Source organism: Biomphalaria glabrata, chromosome 8 (genome assembly GCF_947242115.1).
Source record: "Biomphalaria glabrata chromosome 8, xgBioGlab47.1, whole genome shotgun sequence".
Taxonomy (NCBI): Eukaryota; Metazoa; Mollusca; class Gastropoda; family Planorbidae; genus Biomphalaria; species Biomphalaria glabrata.
The window spans coordinates 2,080,401-2,105,274 of NC_074718.1; the positions used below are offsets into that span (position 1 = coordinate 2,080,401).

At 35.6% G+C, this 24,874-nt stretch overlaps 2 protein-coding genes across 7 annotated transcripts in view; one reads left to right on the forward strand and one right to left on the reverse strand.

The window, feature by feature from the left end:
• LOC106050480 (sorting nexin-25-like) overlaps positions 1-12,891 on the reverse strand; it is a 36,445-nt gene extending 23,554 nt beyond the window's left edge. Inside the window, exons 1-5 of one of the 4 annotated variants that reach the window (XR_008779165.1) lie at positions 3,997-4,071; positions 2,679-2,958; positions 1,381-1,544; positions 394-522; positions 8-195 (exon numbers count right to left, since the gene is read on the reverse strand). Coding sequence is in view for 3 of the 4 variants with exons in the window: in XM_056037124.1 (XP_055893099.1) it covers positions 8-195; positions 394-522; positions 1,381-1,544; positions 2,679-2,958; positions 3,997-4,019 (784 nt within the window). In the remaining variant the exon portion in view is untranslated. Of the gene's footprint in view, positions 1-7; positions 196-393; positions 523-1,380; positions 1,545-2,678; positions 2,959-3,996; positions 4,072-4,491; positions 4,699-12,774 lie in introns of those variants that run through there. The other 3 variants (XM_056037126.1, XM_056037125.1, XM_056037124.1) reach the window with 3 other exon arrangements.
• LOC106050451 (ankyrin repeat domain-containing protein 10-like) lies at positions 4,759-24,809 on the forward strand. 3 transcript variants are annotated; one of them, XM_056037130.1, is made up of 6 exons: positions 4,759-4,918; positions 15,021-15,176; positions 15,624-15,715; positions 18,454-18,866; positions 19,079-19,216; positions 19,777-24,809. In XM_056037130.1, the coding sequence occupies exons 1-6, from the start codon at positions 4,901-4,903 to the stop codon at positions 19,893-19,895; spliced, it is 936 nt and encodes a 311-aa protein (XP_055893105.1). In that variant the 5' UTR covers positions 4,759-4,900; the 3' UTR covers positions 19,896-24,809. The 3 variants fall into 3 exon arrangements, with proteins under 3 accessions (XP_055893105.1, XP_055893102.1, XP_055893103.1); XM_056037127.1 differs by lacking the exon at positions 4,759-4,918 and adding an exon at positions 11,160-11,958; XM_056037128.1 differs by lacking the exon at positions 4,759-4,918 and adding an exon at positions 11,164-11,958 and having other exon boundaries at positions 19,079-19,204.
• Positions 24,810-24,874: the final 65 nt, after the last annotated feature.

Genomic DNA, 24,874 nt, shown 5'->3' on the forward strand with positions numbered 1-24,874 from the left:
ATATTACCAGAACATGCAATAATTTCCCTGAGTAAATGTCGAAGTGGGGCACAAGTGGCGTAAGGTGGAGACAACAACAACAGTAGTAGAGTTTCCGACACATTTCTCAGACAGCTCAGCTCCTTCTCCTCTTCTTTCAGCCAGGAATGCAGGAGAAACTGTTTAAAATCCTCCTCTGATTTGTCCAATTTATTTCTGAATAACACAAACCACAACTTGTAAATAGGCAGGAAGCATAATAGTGTAAGTAGTTAAGAAATATCAAGTTATAAGTGGGCACACACAAAATAAATTATTTGATTGGCAAAAATTTCAAAATTAAAATACAACACAAATCTCTTAAGTATTGAGAACAAAATTTAAAATAACGGTATAAACATTATTTCCGCTTACTTTTTTGCTAGTCGAATATTTTTAAAATGCTGGTTTAGACAGTCAAGCACATCTTGGGACAAAAAACGTACAAGATCTATTTCAGACAATCTTCTGCTGACCTTGTCTATAACCTTCCACATTTCAACTCTGAAAATTAGTTGTTTGTTTTTTTAAATATGAAAACCATTGGTTTAATATAGCTATTTATTATCAATTGTAATGAATTTTAAATAAAAAATATATTTTCAGAAATTGTATAGCACAAATATTATGCTACAGCATGCTCTGGTCCAATCTTTTGTGGGAGGAAGGGGTTAAAGTGTTGTCTTTTGGCACTTAGCGTACACAACTCTGATTAATTAATTAAACATTCTTTGAGTACATTTTGATTTAAACTGGAGCCTCAAGAGGTTGATATCCCTCAGACATAATTGTACTCGTGGCTACATCAAAACCCTGCACACAACCACTTCTTTTTCTTCTTCTAGCCAGCTTTTTGATGCTGAGCTGTGAGCTCTTTTGCAGATTGTGCCAAGGAAAAATAGTGCGCTGTTCTCTTCAGTTGTTCAGCACTGCCATACAGAGTGTTGGTTATGTTGGACTGTAGTGGTAGTAGGGGCTGCATAAACTGAATTTAGATGGGGCATTCAAAGAGTATATGGTTTACAATTTCATAAGGGTGAGCACAGTGTCTAAAAAGGGGTAGTTGGTACACACCCACCATAACATTGTTTTAGTTACTTGAGACCACTGCAAGAGTAGGAGGTGCAGTGGCGGAGTAGTAAAGCACTTGGCTTACAAACCAGAGGTCCTGAGTTCAAATCTCTAAGACTGGGGTCATTAGGGGATCTCTGAGTCAGCTCTAATTGACATTAGTTGTGGAAAAGTAAAGGCGGTTGGTCGTTGTGCTGGCCACATGACATCTCCGTTAACCAATGGGCCACAGAAACAGATGACCTTGGCATCATCTTCCCTTTAGATCTGAAGGTCTGAAAGGAAACTTACTGAACATGCTTGACGAATGCTTGATCTTCTGATATCGATTCATACCAAACTAAAATGTAATGCCGACATATAAGATCTATGACATCCTGCAAAACATTGTCCAAGTTATGAGATATCACAACTTTCCTAGGCTGTGGCTGCTCTGCATTTCTCGAGTTTATTTCCTGTAAAAGATAAACACTATCAATGACCTCTTTATACAATAAATACAACAGATTTAAAATATATTTCTTGTAAGTCTACAGTGTTGTCTGTTAACAACCATTAATTTACCCTTTACAAATGAAATACAACATAGCACAGTCACCATGTGACAAAAAAACTGATTCAATTCTAAAGTCTAAGATGTGACAAAAAACTGATTCAATTCTAAAGTCTAAGATGTGACAAAAAACTGATTCGATTCTAAAGTCTAAGATGTGACAAAAAACTGATTCGATTCTAAAGTCTAAGATGTGACAAAAAACTGATTCGATTCTAAAGTCTAAGATGTGACAAAAAACTGATTCGATTCTAAAGTCTAAGATGTGACAAAAAACTGATTCAAGTCTAAAGTCTAAGATGTGACAAAAAACTGATTCAATTCTAAAGTCCAAGTTTAAATCCTGCTGAACTCAAGGATTTTATTTTAAGATTTTAGGCCATTCTGAGATAACATGGCACCTAGAAAATGTTGGGTAATGGATGCTTTTATTAATAATTTCTGATACATCTGTACATCACTTGTTCTGTAAACTACTGGATCTTAAATCAAAATTTGATTCAATATATATCACTTCAAGATACAGATATATATAGATCAGGGGTTCTCAACCTGGGGGTCGATTGACGATTTGCCAGGGGTCACCTAAGACCATCGAAAATATGGATGGTTATTGTCTACTCTTCTATTGCTGTATGTGTGTGTTGGGGGGGAGGGGGTCGTGGCAGAGTGGGGGAATATAAAAAGGGGTCACCGAGCTTAAAAGGTTGAGAACCGCTGATATAGATAGATATATATATAAAAGAAAGTACCCCTATTGGAAAATGATGTAAAGGTCATCTGTTTCTATGGTCAATGGTTAACAAGAGTGCCAAGTGGCCAGGACAATGACCAATGGCCTTTTACTTTCACCAAATAATGTTAGTACTCAGGGGCATCTTAAAAATCCCAATCTTCACTGAGATTTCTTCAGAAGTCAAGCCCTTTATCATGAACCATTGGACCTTAAATAAAAATTGACTAAACTTTCAAGAACTAAAAAGACTTTATAAACACATTTCATTATAATATAACTATTGAAAGTACTCTCCCTTACTATCATCTTTCGTATCACCGTATTCACTGCCGATTTTTTCAATGCAATGGGATTCGGTGTGTACTCATACATTTTGCTGCTGAGCAGATTCCACTGGACGGCATAATAGAAACCAAGTGAGAATATGATGATATGGAAGATAATCCAAAGAAAATTCCACATCCATCCGCAGTAGAAGATTATGGAGAGTAGAACTACACCAACAGATAGAGCCACATAATGCACTTGATTCATGACATCTGTATTTGCCTCCTCTGCCCAGTAGATAACTACTGACACTCTGGAATGATATAAGAATAATACTTGTTACTGTTATATTTACTCTTCAATGTTTTAAAGTTCAGGCAATTTTTAATTAATGATATAAGAATAAAGCTTGTTACTGTTATATTTACTCTTCAATGTTTTAAAGTTCAGAATTAATGATATAAGAATAAAGCTTGTTACTGTTATATTTACTCTTCAATGTTTTAAAGTTTAGGCAATTTTTAATTAATGAATATAAGAATAAAGCTTGTTATTGTTATATTTGTAATTTACTCTTCAATGTTTTAAAGTTCAGGCAATTTTTAATTAATGATTAATTTTTAATGTATCAGCCAAACTTCACTATTGTTATGGCATGATTAGGAATTAGTTAAATTTGATTCGGAAATAGGGGACATTTTGACTTGGAGACAATGACATGACAAGTAAAAACAAGACTCTAACTAGGTTTTTGGGAAAGATAGCGAAAATTTCAGCTGATGTAAACAGACTACTTTAGGACGCCTTAGAGATAAGATGCTTGTTAAGAACGTAGAGAGTTGCCATTCGACAGTTCCCTTCCTTGCTATTAAACTTCTTTTTCAGTATCAGCGTCGACTAACTTCTATTGATTCTTTTGCCTTTAGCCGGTGTTATAGGAATTTGTTGAGTGTTACCTCCGTTTGATTATTTGCATTCAGACACAGCGGAAATGCCTAATACTTGGTGTCTTTCCGAGTATTTTATGGGATTGTGTTTTTGTATTTTATTTGTAAGTGATGGTTTAGTGTTTTATGCATTACTGCTACTTCATGCTAATTATGCTTGCCCTCCATGTGAACCAATCTTGTAAAGTGCTATTTTCTCCCAACTCTTAGTGTCAGTCTTAAGAGTGGATGACTGGCTCTTGTAAAGTGCTATTTTCTCCCAACTCTTAGTGTCAGTCTTAAGAGTGGATGACTGGCATCTTTCTATCCTCTGTAATATCACTATATAATAAGTCCTGAAGATGGCTTTGTTAGCATTCTGTGTATTTGTCCAAGAGCGATTCCCCAAAAAACACCTTGCTTACTTTAGATGTCTGCCTGGACGCATGGTATGCACCTTGGACTGTCATTAGGTGGTCTCAATGGTCCTGAGTTTGATCCCTGCCTGCTGCCATCCATTGTCATCCTGTGGGAGGTTTGGGCTAGGATGTTATTATAATTATTCATTAAAGTCAACTCTGAAGGGGAACATCAAATAATAAATAGTATAGACTACTATAGTCTATAGACTCATATAGAATCTATACTTATTACTAGTCAGACTGTCTATCAGTTATCAGAGTAGGTACCACAACTTGCACAAAACTGTCAAAACCCTGTTTGAAGTGTTTGTAAACTAAACTAAATTAGATCTAGACTCTAGATTCTAAGGGTCTATCTAGAATAGATTCTAGACTACAGACTTAGTGAAGTTACTAGTCTATGTATGGTTACATGGTTATGATGGTACAGACTTAACAGACTGAGTGAGTGAGACTCGAATTTGGATCGAATATTAATTATAATTTAATTGTAATTACCAATGCTGCTTATCATATTTAATCAGAGATTCGATCTAGATCTTCATTTGGATACATTTACTTCTACACATCTTAGATCCAGACTGAGACATTTATATAGATCTGGATTAAGAAATACTGAAATATTTCTAGATCTTTGATCTGATGAATTATCGATGTTTTTAATGTCATCGACGTAGTCTGCAAAGTTAAGAGTCGATATCATTATTTTACTTCTCTCGAATGGACTAATTAAAAATACGGATTCATATGTCACACGATTACGACATAATCTGTTAATAGATTACTTTCTGCGTCATTTAGATTTTAGTCAACTATTTTTCTTTAATTTACAGAGGCAGATCTGTCATAGGCTACTATTCTATATGTAAAATATATAGGGTTCGATTGGATTGAGTTAACCATATGTATGATACGAAACCGGACTGTTAGTAAGAGTTGTCTATGTTTTAGATTATGGACTTGTAGATCATTAGACTACAGACGCGTATATTAATATTTGTATATCAATAAATTAATATCATTATACTATAATATCTTTTCATTAAAATACAGACGTTACTTCAAATCAAAAGAAGATTACGTCGTACGCGTGTTCCTAGGTCAAGGTCAATCTACTATATAGCCTTACTATTATCTAGTCATGCATGTTAAACAATATGCCTTAATTTACATTCTGCCAATAATAGGTCTATATGTAGGCCCTACTATCATACTCACAGGGCCGGCCGCTTAGACCGATTGCTCCAAATTGGGCCCCGCGCCTGTCAGGGTCCCGCAATTTACATTAACATATACCAACATCGCAGTTAAGGCTTTTGTCACAGGCTTTTAAACATGTTGGACTTAAAGGGTTAACATAATATTATTAGTGTATGATACGTTTACCCAGTGACGCATTTGAGTTGCTTCCTATACATGTTGTATAATAAATATTGATATAATGATTTAATTAATAGTTATATTTGTTATTGTAAAAAAACAAAATAGAAGATAGTCCTCACATAAGCATCCGTTAAATTGGCCCCCGCAATTTGTAAGGCCGGCTATGATTATTCTATTAAGTCATAGATTAACTCGCATGACTAGAATGACACGTGAAATGCGTATAAGACGTTGTTTTCTTTATTGAAGTAACGTCAATAGCTGTTATGTATAGGCCTATAGCAAATACTCTATCTATTCGATATTTAATATAATGTACAGATCACTTACACAATATTAGGCCTACTGAATGTCATAAACTTGATTAGGCCTACATCTGTAATATATATAATTACACCTGCTTGTGTCAACTAATATAGGCCTATATACTCTAGAATTAGTCTATAGATCATATATCTATTTCTTACGATCAGTTAAACTTGGCTAGACCTTATGAATATATAGCTCTAGGCCCCTAGCTATTCCTGCTAATCATGCACTTTATAATATAGGCCTATACCTTCATCTTTGCAGGAACGCCAGTTGGCCTAATGTATAATTTAAGATATAAGATTTGATATCATGCGGCCCTTAAATGGGCATGACTTCGATTTTTATTTTCAGTTGATCTTTCAAGTTTGTTTTTTAAACCCTGCAGCAAAACGGATCATCCCAATATAAGCTTGAACTCTCTCTATATTTCAACGATCTTTTGTGACTGTTATTATATAGTTTGCCGGAGAACTTGAGCTATTTCCGCCCTACTCTTAACTATCATATTCTAAGGGCCGTTTTCTTCTTTAAGGGTCAATTTATGTATTTCAAAATCCACTCTTGAAACGATTTGATATAAAGAGTGAATCATAACACTTGAAAGGGAGTAACATGAACATTTTTGTAATAGGCCTATATTTAAGCGCATAATATGGATAAGATCTCAGCCTAAGTGCAGCGGGCATCACTTTGGGATGACGCTGCATACATCGCTGGGAGGCCGGTTTATTTGGAGACCACTTGCCGCCCAATGCTCCAAACGACGTGGGCGGATCTGAGTCTAATATAATATGAAATTATTCGTATATTCGACAATAAGAATCTCTGAAAATAACAAATAATAAGTTTAGCATCAACTAAAGCGGGCTTATGATTGTACGCGCCTATGATGTGAGCCAATGTTTCCAAAACTATTTTTCAACGGAACACTTCGCACATTCTGAGCATTTAGTGGGACACTTTTACTTTTTTTTTAGAGAGAGATTTATCCACGTGGTGGCCTACTAGTTAATTATTCCAGTTGTTGTTGGAACACCTATTCAGGCATTGAATAGGTTCCGCAGAACACAGTTTGGGAAACACTGATTGTAAGCCATACTAATGCTCGCAGTAGGATGGCTGGCTGGTCGTGCGTTTTGCGCACTGGACTGTCGTTTGATGGTCTCGGGTGCATAGCGGCCCTCAGAAGTTGCATAAGGCGTAGTCAATCGTCGATGGCCACTGCCCACGGCCTCGCTATTTTAAAGTTTTTTCCATTACATATGGTAGATGTCAAAAACAGTTACCGATGAAGTGCTTCCTAGAGTAAAAGAGGCAAAATAATATTCTTTTTTTTTTGCTCAAATGCACTCGAAACTTTAGTAGGCCTACTCCATTCATTCCATTGGGGCTACATCCCATCCCAGAAAACAACTTTGAAGTCCTAACACCTGAATAACTGAATAAAACTAACCTAAACAAAACTGAACCCAACTATCCGTGAAGTCACTATAAATGTCGCGATCAAAGTCTGGGAGCGTTTCTATACTAAGTGCCTAACGCTTTATAAAAACCTATCCAGGGCCTCCACTTTGGCTACTAAAATCCCGCATTGGATCCTTATATCGAATCTCGATATATAAAGGCCTATCCGTTTCAGTATAGTCTATCTATTATATTGTTACGAATCTCACTATCCAGGCTCTCTGCAAACTGCACCTTACACCACCAACTTAAAGAACTTGACAACTCAGGGCTCCAAAGTAACGTAACACTTTAATAGTTGAATAAATAACAGCCAATACTGTACAATTGGCAACACGTACACTGTACAAATATCTCTCCGATAACACCGTTCCGCCGTATCAACTCTTGCACTGGTCTCTCTCTGTCTCGTTCCGGGCTTGCACTGGGTTCAACAGTTCAGGACTGACTTCACACACTAGGCTCGTTGTGTCGGACTCGATCACAGACCAAGATCAAGACGCCGTTCGTCTCAACTGTACTTGATAGTACTCCGCACTGAACCGTCGTAATGCTCCGTACAGAACCACACCGCTGAACTGTGCTGTAGTCGACCGTGTTCTGAACTCTTGTCGTGAACCTCCTTTCTGAACCTTGCTGTATTGAGCCCCTTTTCCCGACTGTCTTGACTGCGACACCTCCGCTCTTTATATAGGGTCCCTCTCGAACCGGACAGAACGCTGCTCGACGTTTCTAGGTGGTCAGATGACTACAACTCTCGTGACGCTCATGAGCTCTGTTCACGACGGCGATCCTTCCCGAACCGTCCTGTTGATACTCGACTCGGTTGACCATCGTAGCTCGTCACGGTTGACCGCTCGTCTAGCGCTGGCCTGGGGCGAATTGCGTCGGCTGACTACACTCACACCACTACCCCCATTTGTGCCACCACCAGGTTTATAACACTGCCCCCTCCTTAGATCTGTCCGTCCCGGACAGAATCAACATCATGACATTGGCTGTAAAGTTTCATCGCTGCAGGCGGGGGTCGATCAGTGGCAGTTGGCTTGCCTCTTGAGCTTGATGCAAACGCCGCCTTCTTCTTTTCCACCAGTTGATCGTCCTCTTGTTGCAGTGACGTTGTGGTTGCATTGCTCTCTTGTCGGTCGGTACTGAGGACAGCCACTTGACACATGGAGAGGTATAAGATGTAAGGGCAGGGATTACCAAGATGGTTGACCAAAGAGGTGGCTTCATAGGGCTTTGCGAAGAAGGACTGGGATGGGCTTCAAATCCACAGGACAGGGAATTGTGGGACAGGTCATCATCTTCAGCCTTGTCTGGAGGGCATGCTTGTGGGGCAGGTTGGTAACACTCCTCGTGCAAAGGTCCCTCATCTTCGGCTTCAGGCTCCATTCACACTTATTGCGTTCTGTATAGGTAAATTTCAGACACATGCTTTCCCGCGAATTGTTTTCTTTTCTTTGTTGTGCGGTTATTAACAGCAGAAGTCTACGCCGGACAGCGATAAGTTAACTAAAAGCACATTTTGTGTTGTTTGACTTTTTAAAAAAACTACTCCGCACTAAACGAATAATTTGCTGGTCGGTCCCCCCCCCCCAACCCTGTACAACTGACTAGATACATGCCTAAGACTGTTTTATTGATGGAAATTTGTTGTGATTACAAGGACTCTTATTTTCTCTTATAAAAACAACACAACAGAAACATACACATAAATAGAACAGACACAACCTATATAAAGAGTTTTGAGCGACTAGCCTATAGACCTATATAATATATATATGCCTTATGTTGCTTTTTAATCGATAAGTGTTTATAGGCCCTAAGAGGACGAAGCCTATTATACTACTAGTACTAGATCTAGTAGCACTGTCTACGGATGTTGGCTATTACCTGCCCTTAAAATCATCACGTACGTTAAGTTTAACAATATATGTATCAATAACTGTACACGTGCTTTATAAGTTAGCAAGAAATATAGGCATAGGCCTTATGTTGCTTTTTAATCCCTAAGAGGACGAAGCCTACTATTACTCCATGTAGGGAAGGTGGGGCTAGTTGTCACAGTTTTCAGATTTTGATGTTTTAAACATATTTAGAATTCATTGATTCTCACCAAACTTAACATGCTGTAACTTAAACATTCAGACAACAATTAGAGTAAATGAAATAAACTTTATCTCTTTATTTATCAAAGTTATACAACAAAAAAGTGGCTGGGTTGAGGTTGTGACAATTTGCCCCACACCGGGGTAAGTTGACACAGGCATGGGGTAAAATGTCACACATTTAAAAAATCACCATATCTTGCTATGTCTAAAAGAAATAGCATATTAAGTCAAGACCTTGTTCTTGTAGTAGTTTCCTTGACTGGCCGTCGTGAAATAATGATATATATGTGAAGGTTCTGAAAAGTTTTGGACCTAACAAGAAAAGCTGTAGGTTTTTCTTCAAAATAATGTTTATTTTTTCTATATAATATTTGTAAACTATCTGTTCACTTCTTCCAGCAATGCACCCACTTCAAACCTATATAAATAGTAGGACTAGGTAACTTCTTTCCTAAAATAAATGTTGCGCTAGGAGAACATCTTTTCTGTATGTTGATGCTGGCATAACCTTTGTAAACAGCATTATTTAAAGAGAAAGTCGCTTAATACTATTTAGGTATCTATTAGGTATCACCATAAAAAGGAATCAATAAAACAAATAATTATTAATAAACAAATATTAATATTAAAATTTGTTTTCAAAATGCTTAATCTTCATTGGGGCAAGTTGTCACAACTGTGACAAATTACCCCAACCTGTGTGACAACTTGCCCCACAACAATTTTCAGAACATTTATTTTAATAACATTTTATTGGGTCGAGCTTTTTGAAAAAAACTAATTTCAATGTGTAACTAATACACAGAGATATGAAACAGTGTAATGTTAGACAATCATCTCAAAATTATAAGTGTTTTTCAACAAAATTACACAAAAATAAAATTCCACTTTCCGAACAGTCAAAAACAATGAATCGTGATAATTTTAAAATGCGAAAAGGTATCGACTTCATTTTATAACTATTTGTAAATGTTTACGTAAACATCTCTGCTGTAGTTTCACATTTTGGATAGCGCATCACATTATATCGATATAGTGTTTGTGACAACTTACCCTTGTGACATTTCACCCCACCTTCCCCTACGCCTATTCTGCTACGACGTCTACTTTTACCGTGGCTAAATAAACAATGCACAATATATTTTTAAAAAAAAACAACTAACATACTCTCTAAACTAAACTACGTCACTACACTACGGATGTTGACTCACATTATTTCGGTGTCGGTAAAGGATTTCTTTAAACACGACTTTCAGAGGGCGCCCCTTATATAAAACGTTTAACAATTTAATATATATGTGTCATAGTGGCATCCATGCGGTCCTTTCGGTGGCTCATCATCGGCCCATATGGGTAATACCGACCCACCGGGCATTTGCCCGAATGTCCACATAACTATGGTCCGCCGCTGATCTTGGCCCTATATAGATTAGATAACTATTTTAACTCAACAAAGAGCGATATGCTTCAGACTTTTGCCGCGTTTGCCCAGTGTTCGTTCTCAGCCCGATGCCATATTATATGCCCCTGTCGAAAAATCAGTACCGGTAAATAAACAACAAGGATTCGATATGTTAATGATGTCGGCCGACTTGCTTATGTCATAGCCGTAGATTTACAGCACTATATATCTATGATTGTTAATCGTCTTCCTACTGACGTCCTCTCGCCTCTTTTATGGGGGAAGGTTTGGGGGGGGGGGGGGTCGTGACACAAATAGTTTCTATTTTCCCCGAAAAAATAAAAATAAAAAGGTGATAAATAAAAGATCTAAATATTTTTTTTTAAGGAAACATTTTTTTAATGTAGATAGACCAGTTGTTATTATAAAAGAAACAACCATATATTTTAATCAATATCCTTTTTTGCAAATTCAGAAATATGCCGTATTATATAGATATACGGCGTTATTAGTGTTGATTTAGAAGTTTTTCTATAACTTCCATTAATTAATTAATTTACTTTGTTAATTGATTTACTTCTGTGTTTAAACCGGTTTCATTTTGATATTAAAGGAAATTAAAGGAAAAAAAAAAGAAAATCTAAATATAGATCCAGACAGAAATGATAAACCGAAAACGACCGATTCATTATTATGATAATAGTCATATTCTGTTCTTCCAATAATACATTTTCGGTAACGAACATTCTCAGTCGATATTAAATTTGATTTTAGGCGTATGCCCCGTAAATCTATAGGCCTACTGGTCACTACACAAACAGTTAATTTGCTAATAGTCGTTATAATGTTTGAATAAATAGCCTACTTATTTATTTTTTAGACAACATTTTCTATAAAACGTTATGGTTCGGTAAGAGGACTAAACTAGGTCAAACATTTTGAACCAAAACACAACAAAGAAACGCCGGTTTTCTTGACAGACGGCTTTTTTACGTATTACTTTGGCTTTACATATTAGATAGACTGTAACCGAAGATTTAGATAATGAATTTTGAAACGCAACCACCACTTCCACTGGATTCCATAAGTCAACAAATTTTGGCACAAACCCCACTGCACTACGCCTGTTATTTAGGTGACGGACACTTGCTTGACACATTAATTGGCAGAGCTTTACTTTACAATAACAACAGTGGGGAAGCCACTGCCGCTTGCGTTGGGGCCTTGATTTCAGAAGAGGATTCTTTGAATGGATGGACACCAGCTCACTGGGCTGCATTTTATGGACAGGTAGACCTAGAAATTTCTTGAGTCTAGTCTAGTCATGTCTCATATAAACTTTATAAAACAATAACAAAGTCATAAGTCATAGTCACTGATAGATCTACTGATCTAGTGACTACTTCTGACTAGTCATAGTCATATCATAGTGACAGTCATAGATGATAGTGATAGTATCAATCATTAACTATCATATGATTATTTATATTATCATACTCAGTGAGTGATACTGAGTACTCTTCTTACTCTAAACACTCTAATTAACTATAATAAAATTTATAATAAATTATAATACTCTAGCTAGCTTGAGTTGAGTCTAGACTCTAGAGTGTAGACTAGAATAGATAGATATAATTATTTTAATGAAATCTTTAGATCTATATTTAAAATTTAATATTATTATATCTAATTTAGATTATTCTATATCTATAATTTATAAGGAGAGATCTAGAAATAATCTCTAGAGATCTAAAATCTAAAAATAGTAATAAAAAGTCTTTTAATATGTCATTTATAAGTTAGATTCTAGATTCTATACACTGATTTGAGTCAATATTATTGTGATATTTCACGAGGTCTGAAAGGGGAACTTAAATTTTACTTCACCTATTTGTTGATAAAGTACTAAGAAACTATATATCATATATTATACTATACTAATATATAATATGTATAATTATATACTAGATTCTACTGTAACTAGATCTTTTCAGTAGACAGGTCACAATACAAAAGTAATTAGAAGTGTCTGAAGATTATATTTTGTACAGGAGATCTGTGTAATAATATAATCCTCAAATCATCTAGCTAATTGAAACTACTTACAGGCAACAATTTTCACAATTTCTATGTCAAATGTGTTGTTTTAGTCACAAAGTATAAATTCTCTTTAACAACCTCCTGGATTATACAGACTCTAGTGACCTATTCTAAACTAAAAGAGTACATAAATTATTGGACAGCAAAGCAGGAAGAATATCTCCCAACTTACCTTTATCTAATGACTTCAACCAAGAAGTACAATAGATCACACATGTTTTCAGCTTCCTTTTAAGTTCCATGCTACCAGCTTCTGTTTAATCAAAATAATTTTATCCGATCAACAGCTGGTAACTGGCTTTTTAAATCTTACCTTGCCTGCATATCTAAAAGACAGAGTAGGCTCTACTTTAAAGAATGAACAAGGAACAAGAATTAGCTTTTATAGTCAATCAGGGATGCACAAATATAAATGCTTAAGAGGGCCCTGATGGGGGACAACCAAAGCGATATTTCACCTTCACTGGAATAAAATAGCTGGCAGCAGATGGCCTCTGAAAGAGACAGTTGGAGAGCTCTTACAGTGGCTGCGGGACACATGTTTGAGACCCAAAGAAAACTTAAATATGCTACTGGCAGACAACAGCGTTGTCTACACCAGATGCGAAAAAATATACAGGTCGTAATTGGGCTTGCATAGTCTTGTGAAACACTCATTCTTAATCTTCGGAATTCAAGACATTGCTATTAAATTTAAAAAGTTTAAATTAAAAGGAAAACAAGATAATAAAGATAGTTGGTGTGGACTAATTAGTTGTACTCATTCAATAGGCTTGAATATGACCTCAATAGCACATATATTATATAAGTGACAGACACATACCCATAATCAAAAGTTTCAAGGTTGCAGAACAGAAACTGGATGTTTTTTTGTTTTTGTGCACACATTGTTTTCTAGATGTTTCGTGTTTCTAATATATATATATATATATATATATATTTATTTCTTTATTTATAATGCGGGGGAGGTAATTAATAAACCAAATTATACTTTACTTTATTGCTGGAGTCTACTTCTGTCTTGGTTAGAACGTAAAAAAATGTGTACATTCTAGATGTTTCATGTTTCCTCTAAGAATTGTAGGCAACAAAGGCGATTTAAATAATGAAATATATTTTAGACATTGTTTCTGAAGATTTCTGCAACACTTCTAGTGTTCACTTGGTTAGAAAGAGTATACCAGTGAAATAAGTGGGGTTGTTCAATAAGTTGCAAGTTTCATGTGAAGCTATTTCTGTGGATTTAATTTGAAATTTAGTTATTAAATACTAACTATATTCTAACTTAAAATTTTGTGTGTATGAATACTTATTCTATTATTTCAATTCTTTGAGAGGATGGATCTTTTTTTTTTTCCCCCCATTTATTCTAATATACGCTGATAGCTTGGATATTAAATCACTTAGCCTAGTGTTAAGAAACATGAAAGTATACGCACCACTGAACTTGTGGATTAACATAAAATATTTATATTTAATGTGCATACAATAAGCAAACTTGTTTCTAAAAAATAAGAAAGAGGTTTGAAGTGGTTATAATTAATGCCCTTTCCATTGTTACTTCTTCTCCTTCATTTATCATGATACAGTATTTAAATAATTTAAAATATTACCAGACTTTTCAATCTTATTCGTAATGGTTTGCATGTGTCTGAATAAAACAAAGGTTTGCCTGTTTAATTAGAAAAACATAGAGATTGACGAATACTGGGAGATGTAACTGTTGCACTAATATTGAGATCTAAACATGATCAACAGACAAGACATACAACACAAAACGTAATGTTTTTTATCTACAGGGGCAGCTTGAAAAGTAAATGTCTCACAATGGCCACTGGACACACTTTGAAGTTAGGTTATCCTATATACAGTTAGATGTGGGGCATGGTGGCTGAGTTGTTAAGTGATTGGCTTCCGAATTAGGGGTCCTGGGTTCAAATCTGGGTGAAGACTGGTAATTTGAATTTCGATATTTTTAGTGCGCCTCTGAGTCCACCCAACTCCAATGGGTACCTGACTTCAGTTGAGGAAATAAAAGGTGGTTGGTTGTTGGGCTGGCCACATGACACCCTGCTCATTAACCGATGGACAAAGAAACTGATCACCTTAACTATCTGTCTTATAGATCGCAAGGTCTGTAAAGGGAACTTTATATACAGTTGGGTGAATCGCTATTAATTTTATATACTTTTTAAATCAGCTCCATGTATTAAATATTAGCTACTGACTTTTTCCTTTTTTTTTTTTTCTAGTTAAGTTGTCTGATGAAATTAAATGTGAAGCCAAACATAGGCTTTGACACACCTTCACACAGATCCAACACCTCACCCTTGCATTTGGCAGCACAGTCTGGTGCTGTTTTATGTTTGAAGTGGCTGTTACAGTGTGGAGCTTCTCGGAATAAACAGGTCAGTTCTCCTGAGAAGAAACACTCAGAGAAGATTGGTTGCTTTATCCTGAACATTGTAAATGTTGACATTAAGACTTGGCATTGTTCTGAAAACCTAAGTTCAATGAAAACCAAGATCTGTGTAGTTAAAGAATGTTTCTAAAATATCCATGATCATTTACTTTAGAATAGTTGGTAAAAGCAGCAGTTAAGAAAATTCAAGCGATTTTTCAAAATATGTGGTTATTATTAAAGGGTCATAAGTAGTTTAAAATCATAATCTGAAAAAACAACAACATTGTTGCTGTTGTCTCCCCTTAAAATTAAAATTGTTATCCTAATCTCATTAGTTTATATAAAATTTTGCAAAAAGAAAAAAAAACAACAAAAAAAAAAGTTTGAGCCCTTTCCAACTGTATTGGTTAATTCCTAGAGATTGATGAATTAAATAAAATTTGTTTTCTAGGACTTTATGGGAGAAACTCCACTTCACAAAGCAGCCAAAGCAGGAAATACAGACTGTGTAGCTATACTGGTCAACCATGGAGCATCTCTTGAGTAAGTTATTGAGACAGTTACTCTGTGTGGTCCTTTCCTATCGTGATTCAATGAACATATTTTAATGTTACCTTACCAAGTATATCACAACATGATGTATATGACTTAATCCTTTTTGACTTCCATTAGAGCAGCGGTTCTCAACCTTTTAAGCTTAGCGACCCCTTTTTACTATCCCCCACTCTGCCGCGACCCCCCCCCCCCCCCCCCATAATATACACAGCAATAGAAGAATACACTAAATACAATCCATATTTTCGATGGACTTAGGCGACCCCTGACAAATCGTCAATCGACCCCTCAAGGGGTCGCGACCCACAGGTTGAGAACCCCTGCATTATAGTATAAGACTGCAACCAGTACCTCGCCATTGGACACTGTTCTGGCCAATTTCCCTCATTTGCATCCGTGTCCATCCTGCCATCTTTGCTTCTTTGTCTACTGGTCTCCTCCAGCTTTGGTCTCCCAGACTTTCTTTTTCCCTCTCTGGGTTCCAGTCCAGTCTTGCAACAGACAACTTCCCAAGGTGTGCCCAATTCAATAAGTGTCATTTCATTTCTTGTTCTATTGGTGTTTGATGAGTAGTTTCCCACCAGGCTGTAAAGTGAAGTTACCCTTTCAGACCTTGCGATCTATGGGACATATGATGTAAAGTCATCTGTTTCTTTGGCCCACAGTTAACGAGGTTGTCATGTGGCCGGCACAACTACCACCCACCTTTACTTTTCCCCAACTAATGTCTGGTACCCATTAGAGCTGGGTGGACTTGGAGCCGGACAAAAATCTCGTAATTCAAAATCCAGCTAGTTAAAACCTGATGTCGTATAATATTTTTGTTCTGTTTCAAAACTTAAAAAATAATTTTAAAATGTCTTTTGTTTACATATAATATGTTTTTCCATTTACACAATAGCAAAATATTTTTTAAAATAAAATTTCAATCATAAATTTTAAAACCATAAAAGAGCTATTGGTTTAAATACTCTAAAAGAACAAAACAATATACCTCTAGGAGAAAACCACAGACTGTAGTTTGAGATTTTGCTAGGCATCTCCCACCAATTTTATGACACAAGCATTTGTGAGTGAATTCCTGGAGCTTTATTGTTAGTTGTTACTCTCCAAGTCTCTGTGCCATACAAAATAATTGCTTTCACATTTGCTTTGAAGATACAGATTTTTATTGTGTAAGGACAGTGTTTTTGACTGCCTGATTGGCTGTAGGGTGTTATAAATATTGTGATTCAATTGACATATTTTAATGTTCCCTTACCAATCATAATACAACATAGTCTTGATAAGCTTTACAAAAGGATCTTAATGATTTCACCTTAATCTTCGCCTATCCCATAGCCTGTTAACTGAAGGGGGCACCCACACCAGATTTGTCAACTGTCTCGAATAGAATATCTTTAAATGAAAGACCTGTCTTTGAAGTTGTCTTCCCATCGCTTTCTCTGCCTCTTCTTTTTCTTGGTACTGTTCTCTGTAGGAAGGTCTTTGCAAGCCCTCTGGACCTTGTGATGTTTTGATGAAATTAAACTTTACAAAATAAACTTATTCTTTTGATAAAACCAAAAAGTAAATTTTTCAATAAATCTAAATGTTCTGTTGGTAGCTAAGTATAAGGCCTGATAAGCATATTTTTTTGCTGTTGTAATACAATTGAATCTGGATAATTAGATGGGTGAGATCATTAGGTCCTAATAACTGGCTGGTTTGTTACAAGATGAAACATGCTTTGATTTATGTAATAAATTAAATGTTTATTGAACATTTATTTTGTGATATACACATATAGCTAACATTACAACAAGAGCTACTATTGCTTATGAACTTTGGTTCATCAAAAATCAATTTCCAAACAAGTTTTTTTTAAAAATGATCTACAAAACACGGTTCAGGTTTTCAGTGTAATTTTAAAAAGTTTTTACTAAATTCAAGTCTGAAGAAATTACCCAGCATGCAGTGGGACTGCTTTTATCTCAATCCTGCATGAAATAGCATCGCAAACTTTCCGTATATTTTGTGGCATCACTTGCAACAACTCATTAGGGTGGGAAGCGTGGTCGAGAGGCCAAGTGCGCTTGAACTTGGCTTGGCTTGGCTACCTAGAAGGGGGCTCGAGGTTTGACACCCGACTCGGGCAGAGTTGTGTTTACTGAGCGCCTAAAGGCAGCACGGAAAACCAACTCCTAGATACCCTCTCCCCCCCACTGGTCCACAAAAGCACTCTGAGCATGCTATAAGCATGAAAGTAGCGCTATATAAAAGCTATAATAATAATAATAATAATTAGGGGCATTAGTGTCACTTTCATTAGGAAGCTGGCCAATATTTCTGCAACGAGGGAACTATAATCTTTCAACTTAGAACAAGACTCAACATTCAAAATCATTCACTACACACACACACCTAACACATGACGCACACATCTACCTCACTTCACACACACCTACCACATGACATAGAAATGCCGGTGGTCTACAGTTCAATCGAGAAAACTGAAAGTCTAGAGTGCTGTCGTGCTCCCTTCACTTTTATACACATCAGAGTCCTGGACCTTAAATTCCCGTCCATATTTATTTATATATCTATATATCTACAGTTCAATTTCCAGATCCTTGCTTTATTTGCCAATCACTTTACCCTTCAATAAGCTCTCTACTAATTGAATAGCAATCCGTAGTCTTACATGTTCCTATAATAATTTTGTTTTGTTTTTCTCTTGAATTCAGTCTGAAGAATCACAGAGGTTTCACTCCTGGTGAACTAGCACAACAGTCCAATCATCTTGCACTTGCTCAGTATTTAAAAAAAACAATGGAACACGCTGAACATGAAAGGTCACCAGGGCCAAACTGGAATGCCCACACTCAAGACCCAACCCAAGAAGGCTCTGCTGCTTACAACATGTCGTTCCCTTCAAGAGAACACGAAAGTAGACTCTATTCTCACATTCTGATGAATGGTGAGCGTATTTCTAATGACTTCACCGCCAGCTCGGTTGATATGGAGGAAGGAGAAGTCGACATGGCGGAAGTTTGTTCACCCGCAGACGATTCAACCGACAGAATGTTTTCTGGGGTCAAAAGATGTGTGGATGATTTAGATGACTTTGATACACATGTCAACAAAAGAAGATGTTTTGGTGAGTTGGTTTTACTGTTTCATTATTTCTTCACAATGTGTTATCTTTGTTGATATCTAATTAAACTACATTCACCTTTCAGCGTTTTGGTTTAAGCATTTCTGAATAATTTTATAGAAAATTTAAAGTATTTTGTTTATTAATAAAGTTAACAAATGTTTATTTTGAAGTTGGCGCCTAGTAAAATGTTTTTTTCCAACAACTCTCAACAGTGCCATCATCACAAAAGAGTCCAGAAGAACGTTATGGGGATGCTTATAATAATAACATTATATCGTCTTACCAATCTGTTCTGGCCGTGAGAGCTGAGCCTGTTAAAGATACTGTCTACAATGCAGGTAATGCAGAGTGTAAGTCTCTAATTAACATGCACAACTAGATTGACACATGGATGTTTGTAAAATGTTTTACATGTTTCGGATGTTCCTTCAGAGTTGAAGATAGTTTACTTCCTAGTCCAAACCTCCCGCAGGACAACGGGGGATGGGAGCGGGCAGGGTTTGAACCATCGATAAATCCGAAAGACAGTCCAGCGCGCAGCAAACTGCACGACCAGGCAGCCATACACAAAGGACCTAATTATCGTCTATTAAGAAAGTAAAATTTCCCCTTTCAGACCTTGTTTTTTTTTTGGCCAACAGTTAATATGAGTAGGGTGTCATGTGGCTAGCACAACTTAAGTCAGGCACCAGTACCAATTAGAGTTGGGTGGACTCAGGGGCACCCTAAAAATCCCAAAATTCAAAATCCCGGTCTTCACTGAGATTTAAACTTAGAACCCCCAGGTCTGAAAGCTCAGCCGCCCTCTGTAATTTATAAGATAAATAATTGCTTGCACTAGAGTTGGAATAGTCTGTTTTTGTTTTTTTCCATCATAACTAATAAACCAATTTACCAATTTGTCTCTTAGGTTCACAGTTAAGAACCCCCGGAAGTCCCGTTACACCGCAGTCTTCGATGATGGAACACCAAGCTTCCGTCGCAGCCCAAAAAGGTTATGAACGTTTTGTAACAAGTGCCTTTCATTGACATGTCAGATTTCTTTGTGAAAACGCCACACGCCAGCTTCCATTCTTGTAAACAATGTACAGGTTTTTTTTTAATTTGTTTTTCTCATGTGCTGGTTTTATTCTTTTTATGAATCTCCTATTTTTTTTTTACTATTACCGTACTGAAAAAAAAACAACAACTTTATTTTAATGTAAAAATTGTACTTCTTTGCATTTTTGACGCAGTCCATTGAAAGTATTTACTTAGTATGAAAAATGCCTCTTTTTTTTTTCTTGCCTTGAATGTGTAAGCCTTAAATTGTTGATCAAATTCTTATATTATAAGCATTGAAAAGAAGCTGAATTACAATTGATTCCAGTTAATCCTGCCGTATTGGGACCCGGTCTATGTGGTCTGAAGAACTGACTGGTTCAACTAAGACAAAACATGTGCACTATGTTACATGATGGTACAAGCTACACATTTAAATACTGTATCGAAATTTCACTTTTTTGTTTAAGCCACATATATGTACCGGTACTGCAGACATATAAATAATAACAAAGTTGCTTAAAAATAAATTATAGCTTTTATATTGCGTTACTTTCATGCATGCTTTAGCATGCTCAGAGAGCTGTGGTCTAATCTCATTTGTGGACTAGTTGGGGTGGGGAGTATCTGGGAGAAGTCTGCTCGAGTCTGTTTGTAAAATATTATATTATAAAATATTTTACATGTTTCGGATGTTCCTTCAGAGTTGAAGATAATTACTTCCTAGTCCAAACATCTCGCAGGTTTGGGGGATGGGAGCAGGCAGGGTTTGTATACCATCGATAAATCTGAACGACAGTCCAGCGCGCAAACCGCATGACCAGGCAGCCATCTCTGGTGTCGAACCTCGAGCTTCCTTCATAGGTAGCCAAGCCAAGTTGGGTTTAAGTGTACTTACCATCTTTATTGGTTGAAAATAACATTTGCTAACAAATTTATCAAAAGATCGACACAATATTCTTTTAGCTGGAAAGAGTTTTGCCTTTCTTTATTTAACATTTGAAAAAGTAATCTAGCCTGATTGGTTGTATGCTTTGGACATTCTACCTGGGTGGCTAACTCAGCAATATGACTCTCTCGTATCCCTCCAGCACAAAATGCATTTCTGGTCTTCCGATGCAGTCTCTGTGTTAGCCACAGTTTTAACAATTGCATCAAGGTAATCGTCATATCATCAATACTTTGTTTCCATAGAAACAAATTTTGTGTTTATGTTCTATATTTAGTTTTTCTTCCAGAGTTTGAACTCAGCTCCCGTTGAGATAAGTCATTGTAATCTTTCTTTTTTGAGGCATGTCAGAAAGTTGTCAAACAAACTTCCGCTCCCAGCCTTGACATGTTTTCTTTGATCTTCACTGAACATTGTATCATTTTTTTATACCACATTCTGTTTTCAAGTCAACCTACGCTTATGCTTCACTGTAAAAGTAGATGTCAGATGGACATAAGATCCAAAAACATACCAGATAATAAATAATAATTATAGCTTTTATATAGCACTACTTTATTGCTTATAGCATGTTCATATCCAATCTCATTTGTGGAGTGGGGGGGAGGGTGGTATCTGGGAGAAGGTTTTCTGTGCTGCTTTTAAGCACTCAGTAAACACAACTCTGCTCGAGTCTGGTGTCGAACCTCAAGCCCCCTTCATACGTAGCCAAGTTCAAGTATTATCCTCTCGACCATGCTTCATAGATACCGGTACACTAATAACAGTGAACCGGTAACTGTACTATTTTAGAAGCTCTTCATTTTGTAAACAAATTGTCAAGTGTTTGGTTATTTACAATTATTTTTTCATGTTTGTTTATATATGTATATAAAAGAGTGTCTAATTGGTTATGCGGTATGAGTTCTGAACTGTCAAAATGTTATTTATGGGTTTAAATTCTGTCCAACACCATCTTCTGCTGTCCTGCAGGAGATTTGGACTGAGACCTAATCATCCTTATTTCTGATACTGGTCATTAGTTGAAAAGTGTACTGGTAAATGAATCTCTCTCTTTCCCTGTGTACAATACTGGTAGGCCTACATGAATCTCTTTAATCTGTGTACAATACTGGTACATGAATCTTAGTATTATGATGAAAAATTATTTTATAATTCTTGCCTTTATTTCAAAAATAAAAGTTTTATAACAAGTATAAGTATGTGTGAATCTACAAACATAAACAAATTAGAAATAGAATTCAGTCTAATAAGCTTTTAATCAATGCATAAGAAATCTTTATCCTCACTATAAATAACCTGTTAGGTATTCATATTGCAAGCAAAACATGCATTATCTTTATTCTTCTATACAGTACTTTAAATATAAATACATGGTAAGTGATTACATTTTTTTTTTATAGTTTATTTGGTTACATGCCAGCAGTGGCCATCAAAAGTTGTTTCATAATTTCAAAAATATTGTGATATGCCAATTTGTTAAACTGGATACAATCAAAGTGTATTTCATTTGAGGTACAGATATGTTGATGTGAAGCTGATACAGCACTCAATTTATGCATGTTGTTGTGAAGTTCGTACATTCATTTGATATTCATGAGAAACTGGAACATTTGTTTGATGATGTGAAGTTGGTAAATTCATTTGATGTTCATGTGAAACTGGAACATTTGTTTGATGATGTGAAGTTGGTAAATTCATTTGATATTCATGTGAAACTGGAACATTTGTTTGATGATGTGAAGTTGGTACATTCATTTGATGTTCATATGAAGTTGGTACATTCATTTGATGTGAAACTGGAACATTTGTTTGATGATGATCTGAAGTTGGTACATTCATTTAATGTTGATGTGAAGTTGGTACATTCATTTAATGTTGATGTGAAGTTGGAATATTCATTTGATGTTGATGTGAAACTGGCAACACTCAATTTATTCATGTTGGTGTGTGGCTGGTACATTCATTTGATGTTGATGTGTGGCTGGTACATTCATTTGATGTTGATGTGTGGCTGGTACTATGTTAATTTCCTTAACTATAAGATCACCTATTGGTGTACATAAATTATACTACTATCATGAGTTTTCTCCCTTTGCTTATGTCAGCCCTGACTATAAATTTTGTTTGGCAGTTTTTCTTTGTAATATCCAATAAACTTGTTTGACTGAACACTGACAAGTTAGGTGTGCACTTGACTTTAATATCATTTCTATAAACTAGTACATCTGTTCTTGTCTGACTATGTAAATAATGGTGATTTGCACCCATCTGACTATGATGGTAGTGCAGATACTACAATCATTGATCTGAATGGATCTTGGCTAAACTTTTCTCTCTTTGGTTCTAGAAAGAGGCTTGAACAAACCACAAAAGTATGAAATGAAAATGGCTTGAAGTTGAAATCATTTTATTTTGATATCTGCTGATGTCTCATTCTAGCTCTGCCTTTTAATAGAGTCAGTCAATGTAAACTGTGTTTTTTTAACCTAGATGAGGTTATAGTGGGACTTATAACCAACCTACAAGTTTCAGTGCTGTCTCATTCTCTTTCTAAACAAATAAATAATTGACCCATTGTTCACTTTTCAGTATTTTTGGTTTGTACCCACTCTCTGTATTTAATTGCGATGCATTGATATTACATCCATACCCCACTCTCAATATCTGAACAAATTACGTCTCACTATAATTGATATATAGATATCAACTTTTGAAATATTCAGTTTCACTTGTAATTATGAAAATGAGTCAAAACTTTTTTTTTTTGGTCCAATGTGCCATAAACATTTTTTTCTTTTTAGAAACAAACCTTTTTAACAAACATTTTTTTTTTAATAAACATTTTTTGAAGGGTGGATTGTTCAACCTGTGTATTTAATTCTATACTAAGTTTCATATCATTCCATGGCTATTTTTACTCTTATTGTTGTTTTAGTCAGCTGCCTTTGGCCTGCTGCTCTTTTTTTTAAAAAAATAGCAATGCTGTTTTGTTTTGACTTCCAATAGTTTACTTTGCACCTTGTGTTGACAGGGTAGAATTGAAGCTTTGCCTATAAAACTACAGTGGAGTCTCAATAATTAGGATGTACATTATAAGGGAAGAAAATATGACCTTTCTTTATTCAATAAGAATTTTTTTAGAAAAAAAAAGGTAGTTTTCAGACTCAAATTTCTTTTGAATATTCTTTACAATTTTTTTTTGTATTGTTCAAGTTTGGAATTGTTCTAATAAATATAATGCATTTCAATTTAGTGTACTGCAAGTCTACATGAAAAAAAATGGTTCAACAGCATTTTCTAGTTTGAAAAAAACATATGACTAATACACTGCAAAAATTGACAAGGATCTAATGTCAAGGTTTTTAAATATTACTTTTGTGATTTGAATTTCTGCAGGACATAGACAATGTATGATGATTATTAAACCACAATATGATAAGATTAAGGGGGAAAAAAGACTCCACTGTACTTAAGAAAAATAATCAGCCAGCAATGTGTGTTTTATATCTTTCAAAGTCTTGATAGCTAGATTTGTTTCTTGTATCAATTATATTTAAGATTTGATTGTATTGCTTGGAAAGTTCTTTCATTTAGTTGACTCTATTAAAAAATGTTTTTAAAAAAATGCATTGTTCTAAATGAGAATGGTAATTATAGAATTATCTAGGTCTAGTATTTGGCTGATTTTGAGTGTATACCTCTATGGCAAATTTTGGGAAAGAAAGTCAAATTTGAGCTTTTTCAAGTTCCGAAATTCAGATTAAAAAAAAAAAATTCCACTACTGGTACATCAGTAGTTTTTTTTTTGGCCAAATCATTTCTGATAGGACCAGTTGTTCATACTCTAATATACATGTGTGCTTGTTTATTTGTGTTGCAAGTTACAGATATTGTACTGTCTACACAATTTGCTTTTGTTTACCTTGACATATTAAACAGCTTATACCAAGTGTTTCTAGATACATTTTTTTTTAAATGTTAAACTTGTGTTCATCGCAGTATCTAATGACAGTTA